General features: G+C 50.6%; 3 protein-coding genes across 4 annotated transcripts; 2 read left to right on the top strand and 1 right to left on the bottom strand.

Moving 5' to 3' along the window:
• Window positions 1-6849: 6849 nt before the first annotated feature.
• On the bottom strand, window positions 6850-7554 carry LOC101760537 (auxin-responsive protein SAUR21). Its single transcript, XM_004964557.2, has 2 exons — window positions 7126-7554; window positions 6850-6992 (listed from the first exon to the last, which is right to left on the bottom strand). Exons 1-2 carry the CDS (start codon window positions 7376-7378, stop codon window positions 6916-6918), a joined length of 330 nt encoding a protein of 109 aa, XP_004964614.1. The 5' UTR covers window positions 7379-7554; the 3' UTR covers window positions 6850-6915.
• Window positions 7555-10178: 2624 nt separating this feature from the next.
• Window positions 10179-12705, top strand: LOC101760953 (chaperone protein DnaJ). 2 transcript variants are annotated; one of them, XM_004964559.3, is made up of 6 exons: window positions 10179-10515; window positions 10656-10749; window positions 10867-10937; window positions 11050-11112; window positions 11231-11527; window positions 12280-12705. In XM_004964559.3, exons 1-6 carry the CDS (start codon window positions 10381-10383, stop codon window positions 12448-12450), a joined length of 831 nt encoding a protein of 276 aa, XP_004964616.2. In that variant the 5' UTR covers window positions 10179-10380; the 3' UTR covers window positions 12451-12705. The 2 variants fall into 2 exon arrangements, with proteins under 2 accessions (XP_004964616.2, XP_022681421.1); XM_022825686.1 differs by lacking the exon at window positions 12280-12705 and adding an exon at window positions 11837-12212.
• A 4164-nt stretch (window positions 12706-16869) lies between these two features.
• LOC101761608 (peroxiredoxin Q, chloroplastic) lies at window positions 16870-18348 on the top strand. The gene is made up of 3 exons (XM_004964560.3): window positions 16870-17198; window positions 17319-17456; window positions 17778-18348. The coding sequence occupies exons 1-3, from the start codon at window positions 16986-16988 to the stop codon at window positions 18084-18086; spliced, it is 660 nt and encodes a 219-aa protein (XP_004964617.1). The 5' UTR covers window positions 16870-16985; the 3' UTR covers window positions 18087-18348.
• The last annotated feature ends 589 nt before the right edge of the window (window positions 18349-18937 follow it).

Below are 18937 nucleotides of genomic sequence, written 5' to 3'. Positions count from 1 at the left end.
ATAAGAAAAATCTTTAATCAAGGACAAACACCATGCTTATCCCAAGATCAATAACTCTTTACAGGACAAGAAAAATAGAGCGCATTGGAAAGCTTAAGAACCAACCAATGCAATATGGAGACAATATGAATAGCTAGAAAGGTTTATAAAACGGAATGATCATGGTCTACAACCAAGTTTAAACACCACGTTTACATATGATTGCAAAGGGAAATGCCTAATCAAAGCATTAACATAGATGTGAAACCATTCATCATAAAGTTTTAGGAGAAAGCCAAACTAACACATGAATGATGGAACAAATGCAAATGCATATACAAAAGGGTTAGCAAACATAGGGGTTAACAAGGTTGAAAAAGACTATCGATGTTGTTCTGCAATTAGTTGAGTCAAAAAGAATTGCTTAGAATGACAAAGCAAGGCTGGCCACTTCATAAGAAGTCAAGCAATGTCAACAAGAAAATCATTCATCGAAAATCTTCAACAACCAAACTAACAGGGCTAAGGGTAGGTTCATCGGTGTCCTATATTTTTAGCTTGAAATAAGAATTTTGAAAGAGAAATCAAGCATAGAAATTCTAACTAAGGTGGTTTAAAAATAAAAAGGAAACAGGGCTTATTTTTGGGTGGAAAAGAAAATCCTATTGTTTTAGGATGGCTCTAGGTAAAAGGCTAAGTCAGAACAGAGGCAAAAGCAACTCAGGCTGATTTGAATGGTGCAACAAGCCGATCAACACAAGTTAATTCTAGCTCTGTTGGCTCTAGTTTTTGGTGGGGCTAATAGGTAGGCTTAGGCGGAAAAAGGTTTTGATAAAAATAACATGAAATGACATGATATGGAGGTGGTCTAAAACAAAATAGAAGTTAGTCTAAATTAACTAGCCACAAGTTTAGAATCGAAAGGTGGTGCCATACTTCATATTCCTCTCTAAAAAGACACAAAGAAAAAGACTCTAAACCCTAAAAGCACCCAAAAAGGGTCTATAAGTTTTCCAAGATCAAATAACAAAGTGCTCCAACAATATTATTTAAAACATACAACATATTGTTGCAGAATTTGTTAGAGCAATGGTACAATGTTACTTGATGGGTTTGATGGGTTTGATTAAAGAGCACAATATAGACCATCATCTTAATATAGAAAAATAAATAAAAGGATGGGTTGCCTCCCGCAAAGCGCTTTAGTTATAGTCATGTATCTAGACTCCTCACCATACTCATGTTCATGTGAAGCCATGGTCCATTGTGCGAGAATTCAAAGTGTCCTTGCAACTTGATGTCATCTTTTGCAATCCTTCGTGGTTCGCTTCTAACATTTTCATGTATTGAATGTAGCCTGCTTGTGTCTTTATGTGCCAATGCTCTGAGGTTTTTCTTCTATTCTAAGCCTCTGAATTTGACTATGTACACTCAATGAAAGCATTGGCCAAGCTCCCCTTCATTGTTGTCATATTCATCTCCTCCTTCTTGTTCTTATCTTCATCTCCTCTATCTTGTTATCATCATCTTGCTGCTGCATCTTCTTCATGGATTTTTCCCTGCGTTCAGAATAGAACATATACCGAAATATAGCTCTATAAGTTTATGAAATTACCTTTCGAACAAGTAGTCATTCATCTAAAATGGAGTTCAAATGAGAGAGTTATGCCCATTTTATTTCAGCACTGTGTGATGTTCAAAACTGATTTTCAAGACACGCGACTGTTCAATGATTTGGCCATAACCACTTGTAGGAACCTCCATTTGCCTTGCTTCTTGATTCGTTGGAACGTAGACTTCATGGGGCTTCTAAATATCCAAAAATATTATGTTATTTACTTTTGAGGTCGCACAAAATCTTGATGACAATAGTGGCTTCTCGCGAATTGATCCGGAGATGTTGATGATCTTACTCTTGTGGTCTTTGGGGTATTATGCCGCACATCCTTTAGCTTGAACATCATCACTATTGTTGCACCAGCGAGTAGCATGGTGGCAATGATGCTTCTTCTCCATAATTCTTGCTTTAGCCAAGGTGCTGGGATCAGAGGAGGCTCCTACGCTTTGTGTCGATAATCTGAGCAGTTTTCTTCCTCGATTGCATCACACAATTAGAATCTCTTAAGAATTCCATTGGAGAAAATTGGTAGTGTCATGGTGCTTCTAATCTTGTTGCTTCCAATCTTGATTAACTCTAAATCCTCACCTTATGTTTCAGAGAGGTCCTCCAATTTTTTCTCTTTGCTTGACATGGTTGCTTCCAACACCTACTACTTGAACAAACAAATCTCAAGAAACATTTTTTGACCGAAGTTAGCAGGGAAGCCCCTACCTATTTTTTGTGTAATTTTTTTATTCAGACCCAGTTAATTCGCTCCCACGAAGAGTCAAACCTAGACCTACTGAGTGCTACTTAGGTGCTCTAAAATCTTTAAGAAAAATTACTCTAAAAAATAATTGACACAATGGAATACCTTGCTTATCATCAATCGTATTGTCTTCATCAGTGTGGACTCGATAGCAAATGTTGGGCCACTGACAAAGTTAGCACCTACTGCTAAAGAGTTGAGCTTGATGTAGTTATCATCTTATCGGAGTGAATTAAGACTTGATGAAGTCTATGTTTGATCATCTTGTGTCTAGTATTTACCTGCTTTCAAGGACGCAAACAAGAAAAATAGAGTATACACAATAAAAAGGAATTAGGGTTAGTCCGAAAAATTAGATGGATTGCCCCAGGATTCGAGTTGCCGATCCCCGGCAACAGCGCCAGAAAAGCTTGTTGACGGCAGTTAACACGTCAGTTTGTGAACCACAAGCGCACGGATCATCGTATTCTTTCCATTAGAGTATTCCTCCAAGGTTTTCCAATCCATGGATCGGCAGCGAATTGACTAGGATTTTTCATCTAATCTAATGGATTAGTCCTAACTTGAAGCATCGATTGTATATAAAGGTAAACTTGTTGTAAAGATTAGTCATAAGAGCACAAATTGATCTCATCCACACACACACACACACACACACACACACACACACAGAGATATATATATATATATATATATATATATATATATATATATATATGATAGCAAAAGCCTATCATCTTCTAGTTGCAATTCTAGCTAGTGAGCAAGCACAACATGCATCTCATCCAAATCAATCTTTAAACTACTACCTCCGGTCAACCTCCCGAAATCCCCCACCTTACACAAGAAAGACCCCCGTCACGATCCTCTCTATCACCGTAGGTAGATTAAGGGTACGATCACAAGGTAAACGTGTCTAGCTATCATGAAGGGTCAACATACTAGATCTAATCACCATGATTACATAAAGCATGCTATGAAGTCTAACCACGAATTAGACACAGGAACAAGCATATTCATGATAGGTAGAAGAGCATAAAAGGAGGTATCGAGTTGCTAACAAATCGGATAACATGAAGAACAAAGCTCATATAATAGATGTATTTAGATCACCACCTCCGAGTACATACCATTGATGATCCCAACTAGCTCCTGAACTCCACCATGGCACAATCGCGTAGGGAGGCTATGGTGGTTAGGGTCGGCCTAAGCCATCTTCTAGACAACTTCGAAGACTTGCAGCGGTCTTCAGCTCCCTCTAGTGTGTCCCCTTAGTTTTGTCGAGTTCTAGTGGATGGATCCTCTGTGTCGATGAATTTTGGGCACATTTATAGTCTGGAGGACCCATGGTTTAAATTGGAAGGTGAACGGGCGAAGGAAAGGGGTAGGCCGATCGGCCTGGAGGGGTAGGCCGATCGGCCTGGCCCTTCCTTTTACCCCCTCGCATCCAGCTTGGTCGTCAAGTCTTCTTCAATATTCTGGAACCTTATTTTGTATGCATGTGGGCCTAGCACATCGGTAGCTTCGGGATGAGATTGATCTTCAATAACTTTCCAAATCTCCGCTTGATCTTCTTTGATTCCTCCTTGATCCCGAAGTGATCCTTGTCATATCTTCAGAAAATTAGCCTTTAAGTCATTTTGGAGGATTGCTTGCCAAAAATGAGTACGAGAGGGGGTGAAAAGACCCTAGGTCGATTGGCCCTCAGGCCAATCAGCCTGGACCCTTTTTGTGCCTCCTAATTTTCGTCTTCCTATGGTCCACTGCTCGTTCGAGGCTCTATCCAAAAATGCATATTTAGCCTAATTTCCTACCAAAACTGAATATCCTCCAAAATATCTTGCACATGTCAAAACATGGTTATTTCAGGTGCCAAGTGATGGGTTAGTACAAGAATATGCATGAAAATACTAATTAAATGGCACTAAAAGTATGTCAAGAACAAGCGTCAACAAAAGACCGCCCATAGTACAACATCGAGACGGGAGACCTTAAATTTGAATCAAGATGGAGATTGGAGGTAGATTTAGAAATAGGTCGCTCAGCTCTTTTTTTTTTTTGTTGCGAAATACTCAACTCTGATACTTGAAGGTAAAGAATATGGCCTAGACTGCCTTATTGGAATCAGGTAGTCGCCATTCCTTGATAGAATAAAACCTCCGTTTTCAAGTTACTCGACGTGTATATAGCATCATATCATTTTCTTTTTTGAACTGGCCAGCTCGTAAAACAAACTTGATATTACAACGCTTTAAAATATGTCCGCATACATCTTTTTCAAGATGACGGGAGAGAGGGTTCCGTACGCAACGAAAACCATGTGTCGATGGATTGCTATGATGCTATCCACACTAGTGCTTGCAAATTGCAAATACGCAAAACTCTAGGTCCGGAGATATAGTACCAAGGGTATGACACAACAAAAGCTTTGACATTTTCGGATAAAACAAAGATGGATTGGATTCGGGAAAAAAACAAAGATGGATTGGTTCCGATAAAGTGGATGAAGGACGGATATGTATCGGACGTGGCGTGGAATGGGATTCCTCGGACCCCCGAATTGTTCGCTGCACGAGCACGGCGCATCGAAGATACCCCACACAAGAAATAGGAAGGAATCGTCAGCTCCGTCACGCCTCCAAGCAATCAACGGATCTCTATCGCCGATCAGGCAAGATACGTGCCCCCAAGCCACAGCCTCGTTTCCGAATGGATCAAGCTAACGCGCGACAGGTCGCGTTCAACCAATCGCACGACCTGTACGGGAATTACTTATCCTGTATTCTAAGCATGCATGTCATCATTATCCCACTAGCAGTAACCACGAAACAGAGTTGAAAGAAAATAAAAAGATGCTGACGTGAACCAACAAGTTGCTCCTCCCATTTAAAAATATCATTTCTCTCACATATAAAGTTTGTTTTTTAATTCTGTTTACACCATTGTATTCCTTATTACGAGACCTACAAAACTAGATCCCCTTGCATATATTTTGGTGTAATTTTATTCGTGTTGACAACTTATGTGTAGAGGTACTGCCAACTTGTATACAATTTATACTAACTTATGCGGAGATTGCATGCTAACTTATACAATTAACTTGTATGGCACGAGCTGTGGAACCATCAAGTTATAGAGATTTTTCATTCATATATTATGTAGTGATCAAGAGATCACTGTCGATTTATGCATACTAAATCAACATCTTGTGTGTAGCACTATCAACTTATGCGTGTGACAACTTGTGTGACAATTGTATATGTGCAGGATGTCTAGCAACTTATGTACAGATAATGTGAAAATTATTTAGATACTTCATATAGGTAAAAAAAAACATGAGGGCCAAAATTAGTTTTGTAGCAATTTATGTATATATGTACATTTATATAGTAGCTCAACACATTTAAGTATAAGTTGCCAGTATATAAAAACTATTTCAAAATATATGCAATATGAATCTTGTTTTATAAATTTATCATAAGAAAGATAACAGTACACATGGAATTGAAAATGGATACTTTATAAAAAAATTATCATATTTTTACGTGATGATAAAATAAAGCAAAAAGAGAGGGGGCCACAACAACCCACCTTTCTCCCGTTGGGCTGCAATATGGATTGGTGCCGGCGGATCGAGCTCGCCCCGCGCTGGGCCCTGGCTGCCGCTGGCCTACCTGCGCTGTGCCTGTCGAACGGCGCGACGGGAGTCGTTGCTGTCGTCGCCGGTGGTTAGCCGGCACGCCACGTACGCTCGGGCGCTCGGCACCCTGGCGCGGGGTGGGCCCGGCCGCTGACGCTGACGTCTCCCTATAATACGGAGTACGTGGCATGCACACTTGTCACCTGCCGGCTGGCGACGCGCGGCGGCCGCCACGCACGGCGGCAGCACCAGCGTCCGGTGGGCCCGTGATGAAGAGTACTGGAGTCTGGAGGCCGCGGCCCGCAGCGGAGTAGAATGGAACCGCTCGTGCGGATCGACGCTGCGTGGCAGCGTGGGCGCACGACGCGCAGCGAGGCTGGCAGAGCATGGGCTCTGGTGATCGAGTACTACTGCCAGTATAAAAAAGAGGGCAAGAGCGAGGGGAACGTTCGAGAGCGACTGTGGTGTGGACGCCGTACCGCGTCCGGGGACACATGCGCCGCCCCGTCACAAACTTACAGTGAAAAATGACAACGGCACAACACAACACTACTGTTCGTGTTACTCGCTTGAGCTAGTTCTTTCTTTATTTGCTACCGCTTCCTACGTCCCATGGACGATGATGGCCTTTGCACCGATAACGCCGCCGTCCGCAGCGGAGCTTGTCATCGGTTGAGGCCTGTTTAGTTCCCGAACTCCCAACTTTAACACTATACAAAAAGAAAATTCCCTATCACATCAAACTTGCGGTATATGTATATAGATACTAAACGTAGATGAAATCAAAAATTAACTGCACAGTTTTGTTGTACTTTGCGAGATAAATCTTTTAAGCCTAATTAGTCAATATTTAAACAATAATTCACAAATACAAATGAAACATTACAGTGTGCTACAGTGCTACAACAGTGATTTGGGACACCAAATTCAGACAACTAAACAGGCCTGAGCTTGACCGTGCGACGACGATCCGCCATGCTCTCCTCCGTCCTTGGCGTTCCCTTCTGCACGCGAAAAGGAAAACAAGAGATGAAACCGAATTCACGGGCCGCACCCAAATCAAGGTAGTCCTAAATCAAAACGGCCCACATGAGTTCACGGCCCAACTCGCGGCCCGCATGCGAGGCGATGCCGTACCGTCGTCGACGAGCCCCTGGCGGTGGCGTTCCAAGACGAGGAGGATGTACTTGAACGCCTCGGTGTCGCAGGGGATGGTGACGCCGCCGCCGCCGTAGTGGAACTCGGACTCCTCCTCCGCCTTCTCCAGCAGCCTCCGGAACACCGGCATGCCCAGGTACGCCGTCGGCACCACGAACCGCCGACGCTCCAACAAGCCCACGTACACCGGGCAGCACCCGCGCGGCACGCCCGCCGGCGCGTCGGGGGTCATCGGCGAGTCTCCGCCGCCGCCCACCTCGTCAGGGCAGCGCTCCTCCACCACCCGCGGCAGCAGGCGCGGCCGCCGGTCCGACGCCGTCCGACGCCCGCGTTTGAAGGCTTTTTCCTCCCCGTGCTGCAAGGAGGCGCCAACCACGTACGGTGAACGTGCGCGCACTCGTTTTCCTGACCGTTCTCGTCGTCCGCCGGCATCTATCAATTGACTCGCCCGTGCATTTCAATGGCCATGATGATTGACCAATTCACATGCACGCCCGTGAAGCCACAACTTCACACGTAAGAGCAACACGCGAAAATTCGAACGGATTTTTGGGTACGCGACGCACGAATCTTACATGGCATTATGATCCCTAAAGTAATCGAGCGCTAGGATCCCTCTCGAACACTTTTCGTCTTTTCGTACCTTGTTGGGTACAGCAGCTGTCCGCCCGGATTCCCCTTTGCTTTGCTTATATACCGAAAAAAAAAAAGCAGATCGCGGAATGTTCTGGCCTCTGGGACGGCTCGCATAAACAAAAGGCCCACCACCAGCACTGTGCCCCGGGTGGCCCGACCCACGCCACGTCGCTACGTGTACCAGTCGGCATTTACTACTCCGGTCCTCCTCCTGCGCATCTCCACAAATGGCAGGCAGACGGAGATCCTACGTATGCCAGAAACGGAAGCGTGCTCCTCTGGACGCTTCGTATGCTCATTCCCGTGCCCCGCCCTTTTTTGCCGGATACGGAAAGCTTGTGCTCGCTTCCCCGGCTGGCCCGACGGTGCCGTGTGGCCGTGAGCGCGCGTTCGCGTTCGCGTACGCGTTGCGGCGGGGGTCGTCGGGTCGGGTCCCCCTCGAGACCCTGCGCTTTTGAGCTCGTCAGCGCGCGCGTCGCTGGTGGCCGGCCGGCCCTGACGACATCCACGTCGTCGTAGATGCCACCATGCCTTTCTCTAGAGGCCTCGTGCCGCAAAGCGCGGCGGCCGGCGTCAGTCAAATCAACGCCTCAAGGGGCACGGAACCGAACTCTCCAGAGGCGCGCGGGGCCCCGGAAATATCTCCTCGGCCCCGCGGGGCGGGGGTCCCGGCCGGGCGCGGCGCGCGCCTCACTCACCGTCCCCGTCCGCGTGGGTCCCTTCCGTCTCGTCAACCAGGAGGGAGAGCTCGTGGGTCACGGCGTCGCGCTCGCGTCGCGGCTTTCCTTCCTGGTTCCTGCTCGTCCATCTCGGGGTCTCGTTCGATCCATCTTTCCAGCCGCACCGATCGGCGGCCGCGCGCAAGTTTAGCCCAGCAAAAGCACGGGATCGGGCACGTAGGCACCTGTCTAGAACGCGAGAAGAATGTATGATCAAGTTTCTCCAGAACAGTAGTGTGCACCGGAGCTGGGGTCGATCGGGATATCGTCGGCAGATGCCGCCGTGTGCGGCGGGGCCCGGCGGCCGGCGAGCGGCGGGCGGTGTTCCGGGGGGCCCGGGGGATAAGGTTAAGGTGGTCGGGTGGTTCGCGTACTGCGGCCGTGGCCTGCCTCCGGCTGCCCCGATCGCCTAAACAACTTGCCCAAACAAGGATGCTTCCAGAGAAAGGGGCCGGTCCACACGAGTCACGCGACAAATTGTTAATTATCTCGCCACTAATGAATCTGGTTAGCCGATGCAATGTGCATGCACGCGTGTGTCGTGTCCTACTGTCCTTGCCGACGTGCGCCTACTGGTTCAATGTATCCTGGTCTTAACAGTCGTTACTCTCTCTCTCTCTTTTGACACTTAATTATTTAAAGGAATTGTTAAAGTGACTTTATTAGCTTCGAGAGTTCAAATATAATGGTAATAGCGGATTTCACAGCTAGGCACGTGCAGGCCGCATCTTAAGAATTTTTTTTAATGAAGGAATATCAAAAGAAATCCTTCAAAATTCCTTTAGTTTTCCGCTGTTCCAAAGGAGCCTAAGTAATTTTGTGCTGCTGGAATCTCTAACAAACAGCAGAAACCGTAAGTTAATTAGTGGTATTTTGCTCGGTCCTGCTTTTGTTACTCTGCTGGTAGTAAGGTCCCCTTTGGCAGGGCTTCTTGAGCGGCTTCTCCACCAGTTTCTCGTGAAATCCTGCTAAACGAGGGAACACGAAACGGCTTCGCCGGAGAAGTCCCGCAATTCCCGCTGAGAGGAGCCAGTTGAGGGAGAACCTCAAAAAACTGGCTCCCCACGACTTCATCCCCTTTGTGGGGCCAAAATCCCCGCCACGCCCCTTGCGCGCGGGGTGCGGAGGATGCCATTGCTCTAGTCGCCGCCCTGGTGCGGGGAGGCCGAAGAGCGGCGACGCCGCGGATGCCGGGGGCTAGAGCCCGGAGGGCCACGACGGCACGGGTGATGGGGCTAGGAGGACGGTGACGGCGCGCACGGGGATGGCGAGCGGCGGGGGTGGCGGAACGCGGGGGCTGGCCGGCGACGGGAGGGTGGGGTTAGCTAGCGATGGGAGGTGGGAGGCAAGGAGTCGGAGGTCAAGCGACCTGAGGGAGGAAGAGAAATAAGACCGGTAGCAGGATAAGGAAGAGAGAAGGGGAAGGAGAGCAAAATAAAGAAAAATTTTGGAAAGGAAAAATAAATAGGATGAAAAAAGAAAGAGTATTACGGGTATTTCACTGGAGCCACCGTAGCCTGCTGACTGAAGAAGTCATTTTCCCGTACGTTTTTCAAAAACTGCTCAGCCACAGCCGGAACCAAATGACCTGGATATCTCCGCTAAGCAGGCGATGCGACCACACGCTTTTCGCCTTTAAAACCCGCGAGGCCCCGTCGGCGTCAGGGTCCCCGGTTCTGCAGCCTTCGCGCGTCGCGTGGAACCGCAGGCCGGCCAAGCAACTTGCTCGCCTCGCCCCGCCTCGCGCCCGCTTGTTTGCTACTTTGCTTCCGGCCGTGGGTGGCCCCCGTTCCCTTCCCTCCCTCACGCCACTCTGCTCCTCCTCCCAGAACAGAGCACGCAGCAGCAGCCTTCTGCGCGCTCGCCAGCGCCGACCGACATGGCCGCCGGCCGCGGAGGCAACCTCCAGGAGGAGGCCTCGGCGGCTCCCGGCGCCGACCTCTACGCCGTGCTCGGGCTCAACAGGGAGTGCACCGACGCCGAGCTCAGGGGGGCCTACCGGAGGCTCGCCATGGTACGTCCGTCCATTAATCCTTGCAGGGCAATGTTGTTCGGCTGGGCTCCTCTCCTTCCGTCTCGATCGATCATCCGCTTCGAAATCGAGAGGATGTTTCGCCGGATTCACTTACTCCTCTGGTTGGATCGTGTGCACAGATATGGCACCCGGACCGGTGCTCGGCGTCCGGCAGCTCGGCGCGCGTCGAGGAGGCCAAGGAGCGGTTCCAGGAGATTCAGGGCGCATACTCCGGTGATCAATCGCTACCAATTCCCATCTCTCCCTCTCCCCGCTCCTCCATTGTTCGTTGACCGCTGATTAGCCAAAACTGAATTCCTTAATTGCGTTCCGTGCCGATCCCGCGAGCAGTGCTCTCCGACTCCAACAAGCGCTTCCTCTACGACGTCGGCGTTTACGACAGCGAGGACGACGAGGCCGACGTAATTACCACTCCACACCCGGCTCAATTTGTTTCTTGATGAGAGGCTTGGTTTGTGGGAGGCAATTCGTTTTTGCTGACGGGTTTCCGGCTTTGTGTGTGATGATCCGCAGCTGTCGGGGATGGGCGACTTCCTCGGAGAGATGGCCGACATGATGAGCCAGGCCACGCCAACGGTAAGCACCAGGGTGCATCCAGAACATTCTCGTACCGTCGTCGCTGGAGATCCGGACCGTCGATCCCGCGTTTAGATCCGTGGGCTGAGCGAACCGTGTGTTTCCGTACGCCCTGCAGGAGACCTTCGAGGAGCTGCAGCAGCTGTTCGTGGACATGTTCCAGGACGACCTGGACCCCGGGTTCTTCAGCGGGCTTCCCCCGGGCCGCAGGGGCCAGTCACAGAGCCCGCCCAGCACGTCCTCGCCGCCGCTGCGGCCACCTCCTGGAAGGAACAGTGCGCAAGCAACACCGGCATGTAACGGCGTCGACAAGCGAGGTTCTTCGCCGGCGGCGATGCACTCGGCAGCGAAGCGGCCGAGGCCCGGCCGGCCGGGTCTAGAACTGGACCTGGGCCTGTCCGGCTTCTGCTTCATGGTAAGCTACTGCTTCGTTCCAGTCCACGATTATAATCTACTGCTTGTCCGTTGCCCCTTAGATATCTACAGTATACCTCAATTGTGTAAATTTTATAAATTCTAAAAATATAGCAGCATCTGCGAAATCAAATTTAGTTTTGTCAAGTTCACCATTAAATATGCTTTCTATAAATTCTATAAATTTGGTTAAAGTCAAAAGAAGTTTGATAGTTATACAAGCCCCATAAGTAACCGCATGAGGTCGTCCAAGATGCGCCTTTTCTCCCGTCCACATCGGCCACACAAAAGTACATGGTTTTCCTTGCAGCAAAGAATTTTTCGAATTTCCCTGGGATGGAAGGAACCTGCTGCGTTCTACACGGCGTCGCCTGAATTTGGCCGTGTCCTTGCCGTGAGGACTTGCTCTCACCTTCCAGCTACGGAAAAAGTGGGGAGAGGTTCTGGATAGGTCGTCTCTACGGTGGACCACAGGGGAGGAGATTTCTTGGTTCAGCAATGCTTTGCTAGTCCTGTCAGCCCTGTGTGCTGCCGACCGGCTTGGATTCTTCAGGATAGGGCAGCATCTCCCATTCTCTCCTGAGATCTTGTTGTCCTGCAGATCTTGTTGCCTGTTGAGCTGCACAGCGACACTTTCAGTCGTGAAACATGTATTGTTTTTTTTTAAAAAAAAATTGTTAGTGTTGCAATCGCCAGAGGCCAGTAATATCTTGCGCCTGACTGCTAACTGCTCCTGCGTTCGACGCGTTGCAGGTGAGCGAGACGAAGCAGAGGCCGGCGCCGTGGACGTGCGAGGTGAGCGGCGGCGGCGATAGGAGGAGCGGGAGGAAGCAGAGGCTGTCCACGAGCCGCGACGTCTCCGGCGACGGGGTGCCGCGCTCTTTTCCGCAGAGCCAGAGCGGTAGTAGAGCGTGGTGGCAATGAAGGGCCCCCCAGCTTCAGATAGAGCACTGATTCTTCGTTTTTCCTTTTTTTTTTTCCGCTTGCGGCAGTCGTTGGAGGAGCTCTGATAGGCGCACTGGAGAAAGAAAATTTGGGTGGCTGCGTTGTTCAATCTGTTCCGAGCCAAGCCAGTGCTGTTAATTATCGAGAAATTTGTATTCTTTGATACCCCAAACATCGTAGCGTAGCATCGTATATTTAACACTTTAAAAAATAGCTTTGCAAATTTGACACCCACAATATTCTTCGCATATTTAACACTTCAAAAATAGCTTTGCAAATTTGACACCCACAATATTGACACATTGATTTACTTTAATAATTTTATTTTCTCCTTTTTTTATTTACTGGACTGTGAAAGGACTAAATTATCCCTTTATGTACGTACCTCTCCGTCTCTGGTTGATGAGATCAATTGCCTCGCTCGGATGCGCCGCAGCCCACCCAGAACGTGTTGTGATTGCCTTGCTCGACATGCCGCCGCCCGCACTGAGAACGATTGCGGTACTGGTGCTCCTCATCCCTCTCCAAACCAGCGGCCACCGGCAGGGCCGCAGAGGTCGAGTGCGAGGACGGGCGGGAGGTCGCCGGATGCGGAGGTGTGCTCGAGAGCGTGGATGAGGTGGAGCGGGAGCGCGACGAATCAGCTCCGCACGCCGCCCACCACGCGGACCTCCACCTCGACCCCGCCTTCGCTCATGGCTGCGTGCTGCCTCGCTCGCTCGCCCTAAAAAAAGAACAGCGAGGGAGCTTAATTCCCACGAAGGATGTTTCTTGTTTGGGATCCTGTTTTTTATTACTACCTCCAGTAAAACAGAAGGGGCGATGCCACCTCATCCACGCCCTCGAGCGCACCTCCACGTCTGGCGACCTCCTGCCTGTCCTCGCACTCGACCTCCGCGGCCCTACCAGTGCCCGCTGGTTTGGAGAGAGATGAGGAGCACCAGTACCGCATCGTTCTAGGCGGGCAGCGGGCGCGTCCGAGCGAGGCAATCACGACACGTTCTGGGCAGGCGGCGGCATGCCCGAGCGAGGCAATTGCTTTGATCGAACCAGAGATAGAGAGGTACGTACATAAAGCAAGGGGTAGTTTAATCCTTTCACAATCCAGTAAATGGAAAAGGATGAAATAAGATCATTAAAGAGGTATAATATCAAGTAAATCAATGTGTTAATTTTGTGGGTGTCTTATTTGCGAAGCCAACCTTTGAACTGTCAAATATGCGAAACCATGTGTTTGGGTATCAAAAATACAAATTTCTCGTTAATTATCTACGCCATTGATTGTTTCAATGGGTCCATTTGGTAGACCGGATGGAGGTTGGGCCAGGCCCAGAGCTGGTCAGCCTCTCAGGCCAGACCCGCGCGGTGCAAAAGAGGTTTTCTAGCTTGCAGCGTGGAACGCCAACATCGGTCTTTCCTAACGGTGCAGGCCCAAATCGGCGCTCGTGAGGTGTTAAGGTAACCCCCGGTTCTTTTCTCCTCACGCTCGCAACGTGCCGCCGCTCCCCACGCGCTACTGCCGGTCCGCCGCCTCCTTCACCATGCCATTCTCACTGGCAGCGTTAGTCCCGACCCTAAAGGTCCCACCTGATCTAGCTGTCCCTGTGCCCCACGCCCAACCGTCGGCGTCATTTCCCCATCCAACCCTGTCCGATGCGCGCGCCATGGATGGTCCCGCCATGAGCCGCCCCTACCCGAGCTTCCTTGCGCCGTTGTGCACCTCACACCCAGCAAAATCGATGAAGGAGTGGAAGACGATGAAACCGGAGGAATCGACGATCCGCCCGCAATCTTTCCTGCCGCTCAATCGAGTCCCGTAGGCAATCCCGGGCTGAGTTGTGGCACTGTGACAAAAATTCTATCTTGCCACTTGCTTTTTCTTGAATTGCTCGTTTAATTCATGTGATGACGTGATGTGTTCTTTTGCCCTTTTCGAAATCCTTCTTGCTCTTTAATATGTACAATTGGGATTACCGAACAAGGAATTTAGGTTTTAATTCGATCGGAATTCATTTGCTGCTTATATGGTAGCTTGAATTTGAGTAATGATTGCATAGTCTGTGTTGTGCCGGTCAATAGAGTGATAGTGAGAGGAAGAGTTGGAATTATCGGTGGTAGATCCACCACATTTTCGGTGAGGAAAGCGGCCGCGGCGGATGCGAAGCGGTGGCCAAGGGTGCGATTGCATGAAGCAGCCACGCCAGGCAAGGTCGAGGCGGTCGGATGGCCGAAGCGGCTGTGGCGAGCGGACGCGTGTAGTGGCGCAAGCGCGCGGATGCGGGCAAGCCACGTTGGCGACGCACATGGCAGGCAGGGCCGCGGTGGGGCGAGCTACCGCGGTGGTGCCCGTGGCGAGCGCAGCCATAGTGGCGCGGACAAACTGTTGGAAAATTAGACAACTACATGATTAATTTTCGAACTAGATTTATCATGACAGAAATGTGGGTACCCTAACTCACTTGTCCCACCCAAGTCCCTCAGCTTCAGCTCACACCTCTCCTGCCTTTCTTTGCAGTGCGCAATGCTTAAATCCGTGAGCGATCAGGCAGGGTGTGGGGCTCCTATCTATTAACCCAGATAACTGCTTGGCTTAGGGCACGTATAATGCCCGTCTTTTTGCCGTCTGGGAGATGCCATTTTTACAAAAACGTCCTCAACCCAACTAAGAGATGGGCGCGCCGTCTCCTCGCGAAGGGATGACGGGGACTCGTGCTCCCAACCCATATCGCCCGCTCCAGCACCATTGTACGCTGTCGCCTTGCGAAGGGACGACTGGGACTCGTGCTCCCAAGCCATATTTGATCACGTTGATTCCTAACATATAACCCATTGTATAAGTTGTCCGTATTGCTGTCTCTATGTGACATGACTAGTACTTGCAAACGGCAGCCGTTTAAACTGTTGAACGTGTACTTAGGCTCATCAGGAGCCTACCAACACCATGTTTTTCCTCCTCTCGACGTTTTCCATTCCCGCTTCCACCCACCTCCGCTGTCCCCCCCAACCCTAGCCGCTCGCTCGTCCTCCTTTCCTAACCCCATGGCATCCTCGCCCCCGCCTCCGGTCACCGGCCATCCGACCCCGCCCGGCCGCCAGCGCTACCGCACCTTCTCGCCTTCGCTGCCGCCTCAACCACCACCGGAGGTCGGCGGCGACCTCGCCGCTGACCACCCCCGCCCACACCCTACCCACTCCCTAGACTCACTCGGCCCGCGCGGGGAGCGGCAGTGGCATGGAAGTCGGCGGCGGCGTGACAAGAGGAGAGGAGGAGAAGAAAGGGATCAGACGGCCCAATACCTCGCGCACAACTCTTGAAGCAGGGGAAGCCGAGTAACATACTGGCTTCCGCAAGCCTGATAAGAATTCCGGGCAGGGTGGACGGACCGCAGATTTTTGGCCCAATAGACGGCCTTTTCACTGTTTTCTACTCATATAACTTCCGCTATGGGCCGGCAAAGCCTATTAGGCCCAACCTCCCAGTCCGAAAGCCAATTTTGATTTTAAAGGCTTACTTTTATTTTTTTTAGGTAGCTCGGTACATCCTAGACCTTAAATACAACCTACTCAGTTTAAAGGAGACATACTTAATCGGTTGTGTGGTGATTTCTTGTGTGCGTACCTTACACATGTAAAAACTGTGTCTTTTCTTATTAATATATATGGCGGAACTTGTCCGGTCTTTCAAAAAAGAACAGCTTGCATTAGCATTGCTACTTTGCCTTTCACACAAAATCTTAAATTGTACATCACATCCATATAGCCTCTTGAGTTTTAATGTGATCCTCGTCCATCATCCGCCACCTCTTATGATAAATCTGTGACTTAAAATTGCTTCACGTTCATGAATTGTTTTTTTTAAGGAAAAGTCCAGTTGAGATCTTTTAGGTGACCGTTCACACTTAAAATTGATTTAAAATTGCTTGGCGTTCATACTTTTCCCTTCACGCTTTTTTTAACGTGACTGTTGATTTAAAATTTATCCCAGTTGGAATTATCAACCGGGTTAAAAGGAGGACTTTTGTTCCGGTTGGAATTTCCAACCAGAATAAAAAGGGACATCGGTGCCAGATTTTTTAGCCGTTACAACCGGGACTAGGGGGCTTTAGTCCCGTTGGTCTTTACAATCAGGACTAAAACCCTTCCGTCGGTAGCCTTCGATGACTCATTTTTGACTGGGGCTAAAGAAATTTTAGTTCCGAGTTCAAAGTCAATCGGACAAAAGTACCAGAATGGAAGGTGAGGTTTCGGTAGTGTTTGAGGGGGATTGCAAGAAGGTAGCAGGCCATGGCATAGGACGGGAGGACTCCGAAAGTTCACCACCGCACCTGTCCCCCAGCAGCAAAGGGCAGCAAGGGGTGCCACGTCGGCACAAAACCCCAACTCCCATCTCATCCTGATATCCCCTACCAGCCAACCATCACGAGCAGCACGGGGGAGGACGGACATTGGAGAACAGAGGCCATTGGTAGCGTCGCGAGCGGCAGCAGAGGCCTCACCTGACGCCCCCATCCGCCATGGCATTCACGCCCGCCACGGCCTGCTGCAATCCCTCCCTGCTGCTGGCGCCCCGGCGGGCATCGTCGTCGCGCGGCTCGCCGGCCCGCGCGCAGGCGCTCCTCTGCACGCCCTCCACCTCCGCGTTCCGCGGCCTCCGGGGGGCCACGTCCGCCGCGCCGGCCCCGCGGTGGCGCCGCGCGGCGTCGTCCACGGCCATCGTATGCGGCAAGGTACGTACTAGCTTCAAAGCTCGGCTCCCCCCGAAAATGGCGTGAGCGCATCCGTGAATACTGTAGGTGTTGGTTGGTGGGATTCGTGTAGTAATTTTGTAAGGCGTGGTCCGCTTGCAGGTGACCAAGGGCAGCGTGCCGCCCAACTTCACCCTCAAGGACCAGAACGGCAAGCCCGTGTCGCTGAACAAGTTCAAGGGCAAGCCGGTCGTCGTCTACTTCTACCCCGCCGACGAGACGCCCGGATGCACCAAGCAGGTCAGCTTCGTTCTTGTGCAAATGCGAGGCACGATATGTTACTGAATCTCTGAAACCACACCTCTTTGTTCCAGACAGAAAAAAAAGTTGTTCTGAAACTCTGAAACCATTCCGCTGTGGCGAGTTATGCAGTATAGGATCTTGTTCAGAAAGTTAGCTCTTGCAAGACTAGAGATCTTCTCATAGCTTGCAGCAGCAGTCCCAATGGGAAACTGAAAATTGATGCTTGCAGATTCGCAATTAGCCGTTGTCCTGCGAGCTTGCTGCCTCTATATACGCCGGCTTCTCATCACTCCTGACAGCTGACTGAACTTGGTGCAGGCGTGCGCGTTCCGTGACTCGTACGAGAAGTACAAGAAGGCGGGGGCGGAGGTGATCGGCATCAGCGGCGACGACCCGGCGTCGCACAAGGCGTTCGCGCAGAAGTACCGGCTGCCGTTCACGCTGCTGGCCGACGAGGGGAACCGCGTGCGCAAGGAGTGGGGCGTACCGGGGGACCTCTTCGGGACGCTGCCCGGGCGGCAGACCTACGTGCTCGACAAGAACGGCGTCGTCCAGTACATCTACAACAACCAGTTCCAGCCCGAGAAGCACATTGGCGAGACCCTCAAGATCCTGCAGAGCCTCTGAAAGTCTTAGCTTCGCGGCCGGCCGGCCGGCCGGCGGCGGCGGCACGGTTCTTGGGCATTGCTCTCTCTGCATCCATCATTGTTGTAAACGTAGCGAGACCATATCTATATGAAGAGCTGGCTTCTTCAGTCTATCAGGCTCGGCCCGTTTGACAGGCCAGTCTGTTCGTGTTTGCTCTGTGCAGTCTCAGACGTTCGTTGTAGTAGTTCATCTCAGTGAATTCAAATATTCTGTATGTGCATGCATCACATGTGCAATTTCACCTTTTTCAGTAGAAACTGCACTTCTGAAGCAGACCTCTCTCTCGACGGAACCAGGAGATTTCTGTTCTCGGCACCAAAGTCTGAAACCCTGACGGACACGCCACATAACGATTGGGACGCAGTTACAAGGCACATCTGAAATTCACCCCCGGCCCTACGGCTGCTGCTTTTACATTGAACGCCCATTGGAAAATCAACCAAGCACAACGCATCATCATCAACCAAAAGCAGTTGGAATCGTGCACGCATCCATCCGTCGCAGTAAAGCCTGCTACCAAACCGTGCGCGCGCGTGTTCCGGTCGCCCCGTCACTTTGCCGGTGGCCGCCGCCGGCAGCCTCACCACCTCGTTAGCATCTCCGGCTCGCCACAAGCGGACACGCCGAGTTGCCGAAAGCCATCAGCATCCGGCCGGACCGGACGCACCGACCTAGTGGTTGCTACCAAAATCGTTAGGGACACCAGCAGCAAGGACTCGGACACAGTTCACCGTGCAGTGCCTGCTGCTAATTGGAGTGTGAGGTGAGGTCGATTTGCAAGCAGTTCTAGTGGGCGTCATCATCATCGCACGGCAGCCGGGCAATCGAAA

The sequence above is a fragment of the Setaria italica genome, chromosome IV (assembly GCF_000263155.2).
Source record: "Setaria italica strain Yugu1 chromosome IV, Setaria_italica_v2.0, whole genome shotgun sequence".
NCBI lineage: Eukaryota > Viridiplantae > Streptophyta > Magnoliopsida > Poales > Poaceae > Setaria > Setaria italica.
Note: the sequence above shows the minus strand (reverse complement) of the source record. Positions and strands in the feature narration are given on the sequence as shown.